A 14657-nucleotide genomic window follows, 5' to 3' on the forward strand; every position below is an offset into this window, starting at 1 on the left:
TTGTTGTTTCATTATTTATTTTGAGAGAGACAGAGAAAGTGCGAGCAGGGAAGGGGCAGAGAGAGAGAGAGAGAGAGAGAGAGAGAGAGAGAGAGAGAGAGAGAGAATCCCAAGTAGACTCTGCACAGTGCCCAGAGTCTGACACAGAGCTCGAACTCACAAAACTGTTAGATCATGACCTGAGCCAAAGTTGGAAGCTTAACAGACTGAGCCACCCAGGCGCCCCCTACCTTTTTTCTTGAGGGGGCAGGTGTGCAACTCTCAATTTCATCTCAGGTCATGATCTCTGGGTTAGTGGGTTCAGGCCCCAAGTTGGAATTCTCTCTCTCCCTCTCTCTCTGTCCCTTCCCTGTTCGCTCGCTTTCTTTCTCTCTCTCTCTCAAAATAAATAAGTAAACTTAAAGATTAAGGCCTAGGATGCCTGGCTGGCTCAGTGGGTAGAGCATGTGACTCTTGGTCTCAGGTTCATGAGTTCAAGCCCCATGTAGGGCATGGAGTAAAGATATTTTTTTAAGAGGCTGAGGACAAAAGAATGAACAAGAATGGGGGTCCCTGGGTGGCTCAGTGAGTTAAGCTTCGGACTTCCTGTCAGGTCAAGATCTCATGGTTGGTGGGATCCAGGCCCCAGACCTACCTGCTCAGGATTCACTTTCTCCTGCTTTATGCCCCTTCCCTGCTCATTCTCTCTGTCTCTGTCTCTCTCTCTCCCCCAAAATAAACAAATAAGCTTCAAAACAAAACAACAAGAAAACATGGTTTAAAAGGAGAGCACCCTCAAGGCAGGGGACTGGAGCCAGGTGGGTCAAACTCTTCCTTCTTGCTGATGTTAAGGGGGGAAGGAGATGAGTTTGTGCAGACTTTGCACATGTCAGAGAGAGAAAACCAAAGAAGAACGTGTCCAAATTCCCTGCGCCCTGGACGCGTGGAAATGGGAGAGACAAGTTCTCCACTCGGCACGACGGGGAATCAAATCTTTCAGAAGCTCATGGATTTTAATAGTGGATTCTAAACCGTGTGTAACGTTTAAAAATGAGCTCATTCCTTATTTGTATTACTTTTTGTACAAGAGTTTTAAAGAAAGAAAATTATAGGCTGAACATTCTATTTGGCTTTATATATGACTTGCTATGTATGATATATATTTATGACCGGACAGATTTGTTCCTCCTGGTTGTGCATTGCCTGGTGATGGTGAAGATCCCGTGTTTAGGTACCGGTATTTGTGATGGACGCTGTTCTGTGCTCGGTCACTTCCCTACACTACATTTTCCTGACATTCCTGAGTTTTTCGTCCGTTCTGCAGAGGGAGACACGAAGGCTGGGACGGCAGGCTCCACGCACCCGGGCGCCGCTGACTCCCAGCCAATCGCGTCTAGGGGACGGAATGGCGAAGGCCCAAGCCGCAGGCCCCAGTGGCCTAATGGATAAGGCACTGGCCTCCTAAGCCAGGGATTGTGGGTTCGAGTCCCACCTGGGGTAAGGGCACCTTTTTGGCTCTCTCGGCGCCTCGTGCTTTACGCACCCTGGAATCCACGCCCCCGCGGCACGGACGCATGAAAAAGCCTGGAGAAGACCACCCCGCAACTTTTGTACAGCCCACGGGAGGACGGTATGGAGGCGCATTTGGCTTGGAGGCTTAAAGGGGGTGTACAGTGTTTCTGAGGAGGGCGAGGGGTTGACGGAGCGTGGCGACACAGGCCACTCCGACCCCCGGATCCCAGCCCTGGAAAACTGCGTGGCAGGAGAAGGTGAGCCCGGCTCCGGGGAGCTCAGGGCCGAGGCGCGTGGAGCCCCTGGGGACCCGGTTGTCGACGTGGAGGGAGGCCGGGGTGCGCGGAGCCACACGCGTTCCCGGCGCCAAAAGTTCCCGCGGGGGAGAGGCTGCACAGACCACCCCAGGTGGGACTCGAACCCACAATCCCTGGCTTAGGAGGCCAGTGCCTTATCCATTAGGCCACTGGGGCGCGACAACACGCGACGCCCACGTGGTCCGTGGTAACGCGCAGTCGCGCACCCCCCCCCCAACTCCCCCGCGGCGCAACCCGGGGGACCCGAGTAGTCACCAGCCCCCAGCAAAAAAGCTAGAGTCCGAGGCGAGGCGACGGGGCCGTGCTCCGCGGGGACTACCAGGCTCTGGCGGCGCGCAGTTCCACGGAGAGGACCGGGCTTCCCGGAAGGCGCGTGCCGAGCTGCCTCAGGGACCCGGGAGGGGATGAAGAGGGAGACCGAACGAACCCACAAACGAGGCCGAGAGAGGCTGCTATGGCCCGCGCCACCGAAGGACATGAGCCTTGCCCTTCGGTCCAAAAAGAGGCCGACCACGAAGGGACTTGAACCCTCAATCTTCTGATCCGAAGTCAGACGCCTTATCCGTTAGGCCACGCGGCCGCGACGCCCGGGGCGCCACAGTGCGCGGGCCAGGTGCAGCCCCTTCGGAGGTGGAGGCCCCTGGACGTGGGCAGGAGAGGACCGCGTGCTCCCGACCCCCAAGTGTGCCACAGGTGTGCCGGGGTCGGAGTCGGGTGCGGTCCCTCCCTGCAATTAGCGACATTGGTAGACAGTGATAGTGCAGCTGTAGATTACTAAATAGGTATCCGGCAGGGCCGAGTATGTGAGGGGACCGCGTGGCCTAATGGATAAGGCGTCTGACTTCGGATCAGAAGATTGAGGGTTCGAGTCCCTTCGTGGTCGAAACGTTTTAATCCATCCGTACCGCAACTAAATCCCAGGGCCTACCCTCGTTTTAGACACAGTCGGGCCTCGGTACCCGGTCCTGACCGCAGCCCCCCTCTCCTAGGCTGAGCATGAGGGTTCCCTTGCGATACGAGTTTTGTACCGGAGAGCTTCCGGCCCTGACGTCATTACGCAGCCACACGGCGTCACAGTTCAAGAGGCATGTGATCGGGCGCCGCTTACGTGAAGCCCCAGTGGCCTAATGGATAAGGCACTGGCCTCCTAAGCCAGGGATTGTGGGTTCGAGTCCCATCTGGGGTGGCAAGGTTTACTTGCGCAAGTGCGTTTTCCTGTCATGAGTCCGATGAAAACAAGTATCAGGGGGGCACAATTTTCTCTTTGTAATAGCACTTTTTTTTTTTTTTTGGAGTGTGTGGATGCCTCGGTTGCACGTAATGTGCCTTTTGTTTTGATCAAATCCAACTGCACTTTGAAAGATAAATCCATGTGAGAGCGAACACAGCCCACTTCCTTGTTGCCGCGGTTGGTATCCATATACACCTCGTGAAAGTGCTGCGCAGGCTACAGATCCACGTGCGTGTGAGTCCGTCACAGGAAAGTTACAAGCAGCGCAAAAGGCAGCCCCCTGCCCCTCAAACCTCCCGCCGGAGCCGGGGGGTGGGGGCTTGCAGGGTGGGGGTGCTGCCCATTCCCGCGCCCTCAACGCTGTTGAAACGGCACACCTGCCCACTGCCCGGGCTGGGACGAGGAGGGGTGCGCGGAAGCACAGGCGTGCACGCGCAGTGCACAAGGCGACGACAGTGCAGCCTCTGCTATCAGCCCAGGCCCTCAGGAAAAAGGTGGCACTGGAGTGCTTGAAAAGGGGCTGGCGGAGAGAGGTACGTTTATGATCTCCGCACTTTCCTATGTATATGATCCTTTAGTAAAATGCTTAATTAAAAAAAAAAAACTATTATTGGCCAGATTTTGTCTTTTGTCTTTTTTTTTTTTTTTTTTTTTTACTTTGGAGCACACAGGGCAGTGGTTGGTCTTTCCAGGTTGACTCTCTCATTATGTGCACTTGGAGGATACCATGTCTACCCGTGGGGGGCGGCTGTAGTGTTCATTAGATTTTCCTAACTCTTTACCCCAAAAAGTTTAAAAACCACCGTTCCTTGTACTTTTCCAAAAGAAACAACAAATTTCCAGAAGTACAGAATCTTCCTCTACTTTCTCCAGGATCATCCAGAATTCTTCATGCCCTCTCTACTCCAAACCAGTCACCAAGTTTTCAGGATGCTTTTTTTTTTTTTTTTTTTTTTTTGAGATTTAAGTAATCTGTACACCCAACGTGGGGCTCGAACTCACAACTCGGAGATCAAGAGTTGCACCCTCTACAGACTGAGCCAGCCAAGCACTCCGTGGATGTTACTTTTAAGCTATCTCTGGCTCCCAGGCCCTTCCACGTGGCTGCAACATCATTGGCCCTAGACTGTACCGCTGGAGCCACTGCTTTTTCGCTCCGTTTCAGGCTTCACTTCTAAAACCATCCTCAGGACCCTGACTCCATGGAGCTTACATTCCAGTGAGAGAGAAGGCAGTAAACAAACTGATGAATAGGATGGTTTCAAAATAAAAGGGGTGATGGGGAACACTTGGTTGAGTACTCAGAGAAGGCCTCCGGGTAGAGAACAGCAAGGGCATCATTGGCAATCCTGTCACCTTCAGGGGACTTCTTTAATGTCTTGGCTGATACACTGTCCACCTCACAGGGTTGTTGTGGGGAGTAAATGAGATGATATTCATGTAAAGTGAGTAGAATGATGCCTGGAGCACAATATGTGCTCTATAAGTCTTGATTGTCACCATTTACTAACAGACTACTTTGCCCCATTATTCAAGGTTTATATGTGATAGGATATTCTCTCAGCTAGATGTGAATCCCTGAAAGCTCAAATTTCATCTTTTCTTTTCCTTCATTCATTATGAATTCATATGAAGATTCTTCTGAATGCCAAGCACAGTGCTAAGCCCTGGGGAATATAGATATGACTAAGGTATAATGCTAGCACTCAACAAAGAATCTTCTAGAATCCTCTAGATCTTTCTAATCCTCTAGGATTGAACATTTCTATGAAATGTTTGCATTATTTTTATCTTCCAACACTCTGTAATCACTTGGTTTTTCATTGGAATTCATGAAAACGAGGAGTTTCTTTCCAAGTGCCTGCATTTTTGTCTTGTTTTGTTATTATAACTTATACTTTGGCTATTAATTGTTGATTTTATGTAACATTTGCTCTGGGATCAGGTTTTTTTTTTTTTAATTTGAAGCGTTCTTTCTTGTCTAACATTATCAGTTTCCAGTTATTGTTTGTATGACATAGAATTTAGTATATAAGCTATTAAGTGAGCCTTTTTATTAGTCTGCTATAGTCTTTGTTTTGCAAATGCCAAAAATAGGTGTGTTAAAATCCTTACAAACGTTATACAAATGTTATGCGTCCAGCAATTTTTAAAACTCTTCTTGCTTTATATATTTTGATGCTTCATATTTTTTTTCAGCACATCAAGGTTCCAATCATTTTTCATGTCTACTCTTCCCTTTAATAATTACATTTGACACATTTCATGTTTTTGTCTTGAATTCTACCTTGCTAGATGGTAATATGTCTACATTCTTGCCCATCCTTTAAAAATGTGTATTATGAAAATTTTCAAACATACACAAAACCAGAGAATAGTGCATGAACCACCCTAGAGTTATCAGCCATTAGGATGTTTTCACATTTGCTCCATTAATCCCTTTTTCCCCCTAAAGTGTTGGGGTTTTGTTGGTGTTAAAAATCTCTACACCCAACATGGGGCTTGAACTTACAACCCTGAAACGAAGAGTTGGGTGCTCTACCAACCTAAGCCAGCCAGGAGCTCCTTTTCTCTCTTTTATTTATTTCGAGAGAGAGCGCGAGCACACACATGATCGGGGGAGGGGCAGAGGGAGAGAGAGAATCCCAAGCAGGCTTCCCACTGTCAGCACCAGAGCCCGACTTGGGGCTCAAATCCACGAACCCTGAGATCGTGACCCAAGCCGGAACCGAGCCAGATGCTTAACCAACTGAGCCACCCAGGAGCCCCTTATATTTTAAAGTAATCCCAGACATCGTAACATCCACAGTAGACATTCACATATTTCAATATTCATCTCTTGATTGGTGCAAATCAGGATCCAAATAAGGTTATACACCACGTTTGGATGTTGGGTAAGCTGTCCTTACCTTACCCACTGACTTGTTGAAAAGCAAAGGTCAAATGTCTCATATTTTAGGTTTATCTTTACTTCTTCATGGTGTCATTTAACTTGTTCTTCTATCCTAGATATTTCCTCTTGGTGCACCTGGGTGGTTCAGTTGGTTGAGCATCTGACTCTTGATTTTGGCTTAGGTCACAATCTCACAGTTCAGTTGGTTCGGTTCGTGGGATCAAGCCTCCCGTTGGGCTCTGCACTGACGGTGCAGAGCCTGCTTGGGATTGCACCAGATATTTCTTCTCAATTGGAAGTTAGTTTCAATGCCTCAATTAAATTCAGGTTCAACGTTTGGCGGGGGGAAAAGAACTTTCAAATAGTGCTATGTATTTAATACAGATCAGAAGGTATAGAAGATAGCCTTGGCATCAAGAGGTGACAGCCTGATCATGGTCAAGTTCCTCAACTTTTCATGTAATGGTTTCATCCACTGATGAGCTTTGCCTGAATTAACTATTTCATTATGGATTACAGAATAGTCACTTTTCTAATCTTTTCCATTTATTAGCTGAAATATGTTGTAAAAAACTTTCTCTCATTGTCTATTAGTTTATCCCAAATACAGTTGTTTAAAAAGGTAGGATAAATGCTTAATTTTTTCCCCTTCAGTGCCGTTTTTTTGTTTGTTTGTTTGTTTTTAATGTTTATTTTTGAGAGAGAGAGAGTGCGGGAGCACAGGAGGGGCGGGGGGGGGGGGGGGCGGACAGAGGATCCGAAGCAGGCTCTGTGCTTACAGCAGCCAGCCTGATGCGGGGCTTGAACTCACAAACTGTGAGATCATGACCTGAGCCAAAGTCAGATGCTTGACTGAGCCACCCAGGGACCCCCAGGATGCCAGTTTTTAAATAATGACTTGGAACCTTGATACATCTTTTTTTTTTTTTTTTTTTTTAAGGATGGACAGCTTGTGGTTGGATTTTGGGTTGACCCAGTGTGAAAATTTGCCTCCTAATAGGGGTGTTTACTGACTCATAATTATCCTAAGTATGTTTGATTCTGTATTTATGCTTTTTATTTTTCTTAATGTAAAATATTTTAGAGAGAGTGAGCATGCACATGAATGAGGGAGGTGCAGAGAGAATCTGAAGCAGGCTCCTTGCTCTCAGCACAGAGCCAGGTGCGGGGCATGATCTCCTGGTTCATGAGATCATAGTTCATGACCTGAGCCAAAATCAAGAGTTGGGATGCTTAACAGACTGAGCCACCCTGATGCAACTATTTTTGCTGATTTCTATCTTTAACTCTTGCTCTTTTTTTCTATTGATTTGAAAGATATAATCCTATTTTACTAGTGATTTTTTTTTTTTTTTAAGATTTTAAGTTATCTCTACACCCAGTGTGGGGCTTGAACTCACAACCCAAGATCAAGAGTTGCACAGTCCACAAACTGAGCCAGCCAGGTGCCCCCCTAGTGACTAATTTTTCTGTAAAATCAATGTCCACTCAATGCAAAAACTGCAAACCACCCAGGAGGGTATACAATTTAGAAGTGCTCCAATACTATGCAAGTGCCTTGGAAGGAGAGCATGTTCTCAGCGGTTCACTTGTGTCTCTTCCAGTAAGTCTTACAAAGGGTCTCCCCCCAATGCTAGGGACTCCTGTTACAAAACTTCCTGAGTGGGCATCGAGATTCCTTGAAGGGGAGTTCTAACCGCAGTCCAAAAGCAAACTGAACGGCTTTTTCTCAGATCCCCCATGTTTTCACTCGTCTGAATTCTTCGATATTCAATGGGATGACTCAGCGCCAGTTGAGTGAAGGATTCACAGCGGAAAGCGTGTGGTACTAATTTCTGTTTGGTGCATGAAAGGCCTCTGGCACAGCTACATCACAGACTGTCACGAGAGCAGCTCTTAAGTGGAACACACCTTGCCCCTTAACCTTCTACCTTCAGCATAGTGCCTGCCCCTACGATCGGGGGTGATGGTGCCTAGGCTCTCCTGTTTATGTCCTTTAGGACCACGTCACCTTCTAAGCGCTCCCAGCCATTGCTGCCATTTCTCCAGTACAGCCCGTCTGCAATCTTTGGTAGCAATGTCACAAAACTGTTGGTCTGTGCAGGCTATCCTTCCTCTTCCAGGTTTTCCCTACAGGGCTTAAGCCTCATCCAGTCAGATGCCTCTGCTCAGAACAGCTGCTTACCTAGAAACTTCACATTTAATTCTCATTATAATCCTGATGTTTGTGAATGAGAAGAGGCAAGTCTTAAGATAGTGAATAAGTAGTCTAAAACCAGCAATTAAAACAGTCAAAAGAGTAAAGTGGTAGGCATACGAGGTCCTCTGACTTCAAGGGTAATAGAAAGCTTTCTACCACCTCACGTTACTTTTTTTCTTAATTTTTTAAACTGTTTATTTTGAGAGAGAGAGAGAGAGAGAGAAGCACACTGCAAGCGGGGGAGGGGCAGAGAAAGACAGAATCAGGAGGAAGCTTCAGGCTCTGAGCTATCAGCACAGAACCCAACATAGGGCTTGAACCCACGAACTGTGAGATCATGACCTGAACTGAAGTGGGATGCCTAACCAGCCAAGGCAGCCAGGTGCCCCTTTCTTTCTTTCTTTCTTTTTTAAAGTAATCTCTACACCCAACGTGGGGCTCAAAGTCAGGACCCTGAGATCAAGAGTCACATGCTCTGATGGCTAAGCTAGCCAGACACCTGCACCTCACCTTACTTTAAAAAAAAAAAAAAAAAAATTTAATGTTTATTTATTTTTGAGACAGAGAGAGACAGAGCATGAACGGGGGAGGGGCAGAGAAAGAGGGAGACACAGAATCCGAAGCAGGCTCCAGGCTCTGAGCAGTCAGCACAGAGCCCGATGCGGGGCTCGAACTCACAGACCGTGAGATCATGAGCCACCCAGGTGCCTCTGCACCTCACCTTAAACCACCTGGGACACCTGGGTGGCTCAGTCAGTTAAGTGTCCGACTTCAGCTCAGGTCATGGTCTCATGGTTCATGAGTTTGAGCCCCGCACTGGGCTGTGCTGACAGCTCAGAGCCTGGGGCCTGCTTCAGATTCTATGTCTCCCTCTGTTTCTGTTCCTCCCCTGCTCACACTGTCTCCCTCTCCTTCAAAAATAAAAAAATAAAATAAATTTAAACCACATGTATTTCTTGGCACTGCTCAGAAGTCCTGCTAACTAGGATCAATAGTAGGAGTTTTTTTTAATGAAATGATGGAATTAAAATAATTTTCTATGTTCAAGCACAAAGCTGTACTACATTTTAACTTTGCAACAAAATTTCCTTTTATCCCACATTTATGGTGAAGAGCTGAAACAGAGGAGATCCCTGCTTGCTACTCACCCTGTTATATCTGCAATGTGGACCATCTGTCCTTGTGACTGACTTAGGGACAAGTAGAAGGGAGCACTGCTTAGGAACCAGTGGTTTGAAATCAAAGAGGAAGTTCAAGGGATCAGTAGATGTTTCTTCCTTATTACATTCCAGTGAAATACACTGTCATCAGCCCTACTGTTATTTGTTTTTTGTGGGTTTTTTTGTTTTTCTTTTTTTTCCTATTGTTACTTGTTAAGATTTCAGCAGCTCTGGGGGCTAACTGGCTCCTACATATCCTAACCATGAGATAACTGGACCAGCACAAACCTGTAGGCTCACCTTTCCATTTTAATAAAAAGACCACTTCCAGTGAGGGCACCTCAGAGTTATAATTATCTCTACTGCAAAGGAACAGACACACAGCACCGTATCATTATTTTTAATGTCCAGAATTTATAATACAAGGGCCAGAGCTTTCTCCCCAACTCAAGTTTATAAATTTTCGATTGGCTTGTGAGGCCAGTAGGGATACTTCTTTTTGTCTAATTTGGTTTCTGGGAAGACTTCATTCAGGTCCTCAATGGTCATCTGATCAAATGGAATTATATTCTTCATCTTCTCCAGCTGGAAAGAGGGCAATTGGGTGAAGGTAAAGAGAGCCACAGAGATACAAAAACGAATCCAAGGTAGGTTACTGCCACTGGGTGAAAGGAATGTGGCCGTGAGAGAGAGAGGACCTATTACAAACAACAGCCAAGGGTCACTTACCTCTTTTTCATATTCCACAATCCTGGCCTTTGAGAGAGACAAAAACTCAGCACAACTTTTCACCTTAAAGAGAAGGGAGACATTCTGTTTTGAAACCAAGTTGTACTGTCCTGACTCTGAGGCTCCCAAGACAGAAAAGTCCCAGAGCCCACCCCTCTTGCCTTCCCATTCTGTGCAGACTCCTGCGTGTGCCGACTCCTGAGGGGAGCATGCTTTGGGAAGCAAACTACAGCTTTTCCTAAATGCACAAAGAAGCCCATACAGGAGAGCCAGCTTATAATAGCAGGACCAGGGTTGTCAACAATTTGCTCACCTAGACAACCTACAAAATGCCAGTATTTCACAGGGGCTGCTTACTGTACAGTCAGGACAAGCCGTCTGATCACTAGCCAGACTTCTCTTTGGTGGAGCCACCGGTGTTCCCACATTTGGCTTTCATACTTTCAAGCAAATAGGTATTTGACTACTACCTTGGATAATTTCTCTACCTGATTCTAACTCCGTAATTGTTTTTAACAGCTTAGTTGAGGTATGACTGACATACAATAAAATGCACATACTTAAAGAATGCCACTTGGTAACTTGTGACCTATGTATCCACCTATGAAACCAGCAACACAATCGAGACAAGGAACAAATGTATCAGCCCCCTCCCTCCCATTCCCAGGCAACTACTGAAGCACTATTGCCATAGATTACTTGCATTTTCTAGAGCTCACTCTACTTCACCTAACTTCTAAGAAATACGGAGCCATCAGGAATTAGGAGAATCTTAAAATCAGAGTCTCAACTACTTACATCTTCTCTTTCTTCAGCATCCACCTGGACAGTATATTTATCCTCTGGCACAGGAACCTTCAGGGCATTAAACTACAAACACAGGGACAGTTGTTACTAATATACCCGGGAGTCCAAGAAAGGGCTCAAAACCACCGATCCTTATAGATAAAAACATTCCCCATTCCAAGAGGAAACCAGTATGCATCTAGAGTGTTGTAGTAGAAAGATTAGCCTGAAAACAGGAGCTCAAGGTTCTCAGTCCTGTCGCTAACTGGACAATTCTTTATTACAATGAGCTTCAGTGTCATCATCTGAAAAGGATGGTTGGATTTGATGACCTCAAAAATGGCCTCCTAGAACCTTGTAGTCTGAAGAAACTCTGATTTCTCTTTCTGGACTGACTGGCAGAAGAACGTTTGCATAATGGAGATGGAGATGGTCTCCTTAGAAGACTGCCGAGTCCTATAGCCCCAGCACGGAGCACTGCACCTGGCACAGGGTAGGCCTTTGGAAAGCATCTGTCAAATGGGTAAACAACTAAATTCCAGATACTGAGGTTTAACATGTAAACATCAGAAATGGAGATACGTAGGTGAGAAGCCACAAGACACAGTAAAAAGGAGCAGGAAAAGGGAAAAAAAGGTAGAAAAGGTGTTAGGGAGACAGGTGAGGGGCTAAAAAATAATTCCGGAAGAGTTGGGATGGAAACATTTAACTTCACAGCCCTCTGGCTCCCTGATTAAGGCTGTATGGGCTGTTTCTTTGGATAAGAAATCTGCCAAATAAATAGACCCTGAATTCTCCACGTTTACCATATAAAACTACCACCTCAAGACCTTTGGCCACACCCATTTTTCCTGAGGTTCCTTTTGGACTTGTTTTATTTTTTACCCCAACATTAAAATTATATTTCCTTAATATGGGACCTGTTAACAGCACCCTTCTTTCCACACTGTCATCCTGCACAGGTAATTACCTACTGTTCTGCTCCATACCCACAAGCCACATTACAAGACCAGTGCTTTAGCTGCCTGAAGTCTCACCTTCTTCTCAAAGTCATCTACCAAGCCAGCCTTCGCCACATTGGCCCTGTAGTAAGCCCAGTCGATAGCAGGTGGATTCTCGGGGAGAGTTGCCAACCTGCTCACATGGAAGAAAAAAAGTTAAGATTCTTCTATGAGCAACAGAAAATCCACACAGTACTTTCCCTGTTCCTTATTCCTATGGCCTAGAGTTTTATCACACTTTTCTCTAGGAGAGAGATTCCAGGAATGCCAAAAACTACTTTCATTTGCAAAATGTATGAATTTCTTTATACCAGAAGAGCATCAGAAATTCATATTTAATTCCAAAGCACTGTTTTGCTTCCACATTTGGAGCAAGTTAAGAGGGTCCCTCTCAGAATGGTACTGACCTGGAGGTGAGAGTCTCATTCCAGGATTTCAGGGAGTTAGCAATGGCCTTCTGGTTTCGGGGTATGATCTCCCCAAAAGCTACCCAGTCAATGGCTTTTAGAGCAAGTTTTCGCCCAGCCATCTTGAGATCCTGGAAAATAAAACAGGTCAGATCAAAACAGGACTCTTAGAGGGGCGCCTGGGTGGCTCAGTCGGTTAAGCGTCCGACTTCGGCTCAGGTCACCATCTCGCAGTCCGTGAGTTCGAGCCCCGCGTCGGGCTCTGGGCTGATGGCTCAGAGCCTGGAGCCTGCTTCCGATTCTGTGTCTCCCTCTCTCTCTGCCCTTCCCCCATTCATGCTCTGTCTCTCTCTGTCTCGAAAATAAATAAACGTTAAAAAAAAAAAAACAAAACAGGACTCTTAGAGCAAATCCTCCAAAGGGCACCTTAGAAACATGCAAATCTGTAAGAAATAGAGAAGCATCCTCTGAGCACTTGGTGAGTATGTTTATCAACTGAAGGAATCAGGATTACTAAACAAGGAACAAGTTTAGCTTTGCAAATTCAAGGCATGCAACCTGCCATATAACCACATTATTTCCCCTGAAACTGTCCCCCTCTATTCCCCAATTCCTACTCCTCCTTAAAAGCCCAGTTCTTTAGCGTTTGCTCTTATCTTCGGAAATATTGCTAAAGTAACACTCATGCATTACATAAAAGTTAATCATTTAAATACATTTCCACTCAGAATGAATGTGTTTTATTCACTGATTCTCCAGTGCACAGAACCTGATACATACCCAAGTTTCAACAAAGCTTAAATACAGCAGACCCTATGCCGGAAAAAATGGGGATAATACCAGCCCTGCTTATCTCAGAAAGCTGTTAAAAGTACCAAGTGAGGGGCGCCTGGGTGGCTCAGTCGGTTAAGCGTGCTACTTCAGCTCAGATCACGATCTCACAGCTCATGGGTTTGAGCCCTGCTTCTGGCTCTGTGCTGACAGCTCAGAACCTGGAGCCTGCTTCTGATTCTGTGTCTCTCTCGTTCTCTCTCTGCCCCTCCCCAACTTGCACTCTGTCTTCTCTTAAAAATAAATAAACATTTAAAAAAATTAAGAGGCACCTGGGTGGCTCAGTCGATTGAGGTTCCAACTTTCGGTCAGGTCATGATCTCACCGTTTGTGGAGTTTGAGCCCCGTGTTGGGTTCTCTGCTGACAGCTCAGAGCCTGGAGCCTGCTTTGGATTCTGTGTCTCATTCTCTCTCTGCCCCTCCCCCACTTGTGCTCTGTCTCTCTGTCTCTCAAAAATAAATGGGAAAAAAATTTTTTTAACTTAAAAAAAAAGTACCAAGTGAAATTTGCACACCAATTTGCCCTACAGTCTCCTACAAGCTTAAGGGGCTCTCTACCCCTTCCCTACCGGATTGGTAATACCTGCACTTTCTAATTCAGGTCTGATTATCCTCTGCAGCACTAGCACATGCCCTGTGGATTCTAGCAATAACCTTAACACAGGTATTCCATATGTGTGAACGTGAGAGAAGGTACAAAGTTACAGCCATTTTTTTTTCCTTAACTAAGAAAATGGGAAAATAGTCAAACTAAATTTAAGATCAGTGCCAGACATTAGGAGAAAGACAACGTCAAAAGTCTTTACAAACTACGGGGTGGATCACAAGGAAGGTGGAAGAAATCCTCCTCGGGATCTTAAAAAGAAACTGTTCCAACACCTGCCTCTTGGTTTCTCTTTCCCTCTCAGGATAAGCGGAGGTGATGGGCAGGTGACTCTTAAAAGACGCCAGAGAAATAAGCGCCTTGACAGAGACTTTTCCAAGCACCAGTGCAGGTAGGCTTCATAAATGATGGGATCTTTCTCTTGCTCTGAACGCTCCACACGCTCGAATGCCAGGACCCTCAAGAGGAAGAAACTGAGTGTCCCTCAACAAGTTAACACGATCTCGGGGTAACATTTCCCCAGCCCCCAGACCGAACTGCCGAAGTCGGCCTTGGTGGGGGCGGACCGAACCCGATCAGGTGTGGAGAAGCACCTCGGTCAGAGGTGGCAAGTCGACACCAGCGACCTCGCGCGAGGGGGAGGGGAGCGGAAGGGAGCGCGGCGCAGAGCGGCGGCTGCAGTTACACCCGGACACTTTGGCAGCGGAACAACGGCAGGGCAGGCATCCTCGGCAGGGGTGCGACAAGGGTCGGCGCAAGGTCTGAAGGAGGCAAGGCACGGCAGCCCGCCAGAGTCGGGCCCAACGCCCCAAACCCCACTCACCTTCACCTACCGCGGCGGCCCACAGTCCACAGCAACAAGGAACGGAAATGGGTCACCGGAAAGTTTCCCAGAGCCAATCCCAACGCCAAAGGGGAGGGCCTTGCTTCGCAGGTCAGCCCGTAGAAATGGAGGCTGGTTCCGGAAGTCCCGCCCACGAGGGCGGGCGCGGCACCTCCCCCTGCAC

General features: G+C 46.8%; 1 protein-coding gene, 1 long non-coding RNA gene and 5 other non-coding genes across 8 annotated transcripts; 4 read left to right on the top strand and 3 right to left on the bottom strand.

The window, feature by feature from the left end:
• Positions 1 to 1406: 1406 nt before the first annotated feature.
• Positions 1407 to 1479, top strand: TRNAR-CCU (transfer RNA arginine (anticodon CCU)). The gene has a single exon. It is a non-coding gene; the product is annotated as a tRNA-Arg (tRNA).
• Positions 1424 to 6585, top strand: LOC147574528 (uncharacterized). Its single transcript, XR_015243753.1, has 2 exons — positions 1424 to 1748; positions 4001 to 6585. It is a non-coding gene; the product is annotated as an uncharacterized LOC147574528 (long non-coding RNA).
• Positions 1892 to 1964, bottom strand: TRNAR-CCU (transfer RNA arginine (anticodon CCU)). Its single transcript has one exon. It is a non-coding gene; the product is annotated as a tRNA-Arg (tRNA).
• TRNAR-UCG (transfer RNA arginine (anticodon UCG)) lies at positions 2316 to 2388 on the bottom strand. Its single transcript has one exon. It is a non-coding gene; the product is annotated as a tRNA-Arg (tRNA).
• TRNAR-UCG (transfer RNA arginine (anticodon UCG)) lies at positions 2619 to 2691 on the top strand. Its single transcript has one exon. It is a non-coding gene; the product is annotated as a tRNA-Arg (tRNA).
• On the top strand, positions 2922 to 2994 carry TRNAR-CCU (transfer RNA arginine (anticodon CCU)). Its single transcript has one exon. It is a non-coding gene; the product is annotated as a tRNA-Arg (tRNA).
• A 3092-nt stretch (positions 6586 to 9677) lies between the features above and the next one.
• ATP5PD (ATP synthase peripheral stalk subunit d) lies at positions 9678 to 14627 on the bottom strand. Of its 2 annotated transcripts, none has more exons than XM_025927679.2 (6): positions 14474 to 14627; positions 12216 to 12346; positions 11845 to 11941; positions 10820 to 10891; positions 10022 to 10084; positions 9678 to 9877 (listed from the first exon to the last, which is right to left on the bottom strand). In XM_025927679.2, exons 2-6 carry the CDS (start codon positions 12335 to 12337, stop codon positions 9746 to 9748), a joined length of 486 nt encoding a protein of 161 aa, XP_025783464.1. In that variant the 5' UTR covers positions 12338 to 12346; positions 14474 to 14627; the 3' UTR covers positions 9678 to 9745. The 2 variants fall into 2 exon arrangements, with proteins under 2 accessions (XP_025783464.1, XP_086544137.1); XM_086688011.1 differs by lacking the exon at positions 14474 to 14627 and adding an exon at positions 13930 to 13936.
• Positions 14628 to 14657: the final 30 nt, after the last annotated feature.

The sequence above is a fragment of the Puma concolor genome, chromosome E1 (assembly GCF_028749965.1).
Source record: "Puma concolor isolate L17-30 chromosome E1, mPumCon1.1.hap2, whole genome shotgun sequence".
Lineage (NCBI taxonomy): Eukaryota > Metazoa > Chordata > Mammalia > Carnivora > Felidae > Puma > Puma concolor.

Excerpts from the sequence above, each read along its gene's own strand:
- ATP5PD (XM_025927679.2), bottom strand. The coding sequence starts at position 12,337 with ATGGCTGGGCGAAAACTTGCTCTAAAAGCCATTGACTGGGTAGCTTTT. Across the intron at positions 11,942-12,215 it reads AATGAGACTCTCACCTCCAG|GTTGGCAACTCTCCCCGAGA; the intron begins GTCAGTACCATT and ends CCATGTGAGCAG. Across the intron at positions 10,892-11,844 it reads TAGATGACTTTGAGAAGAAG|TTTAATGCCCTGAAGGTTCC; the intron begins GTGAGACTTCAG and ends CTGTGTTTGTAG.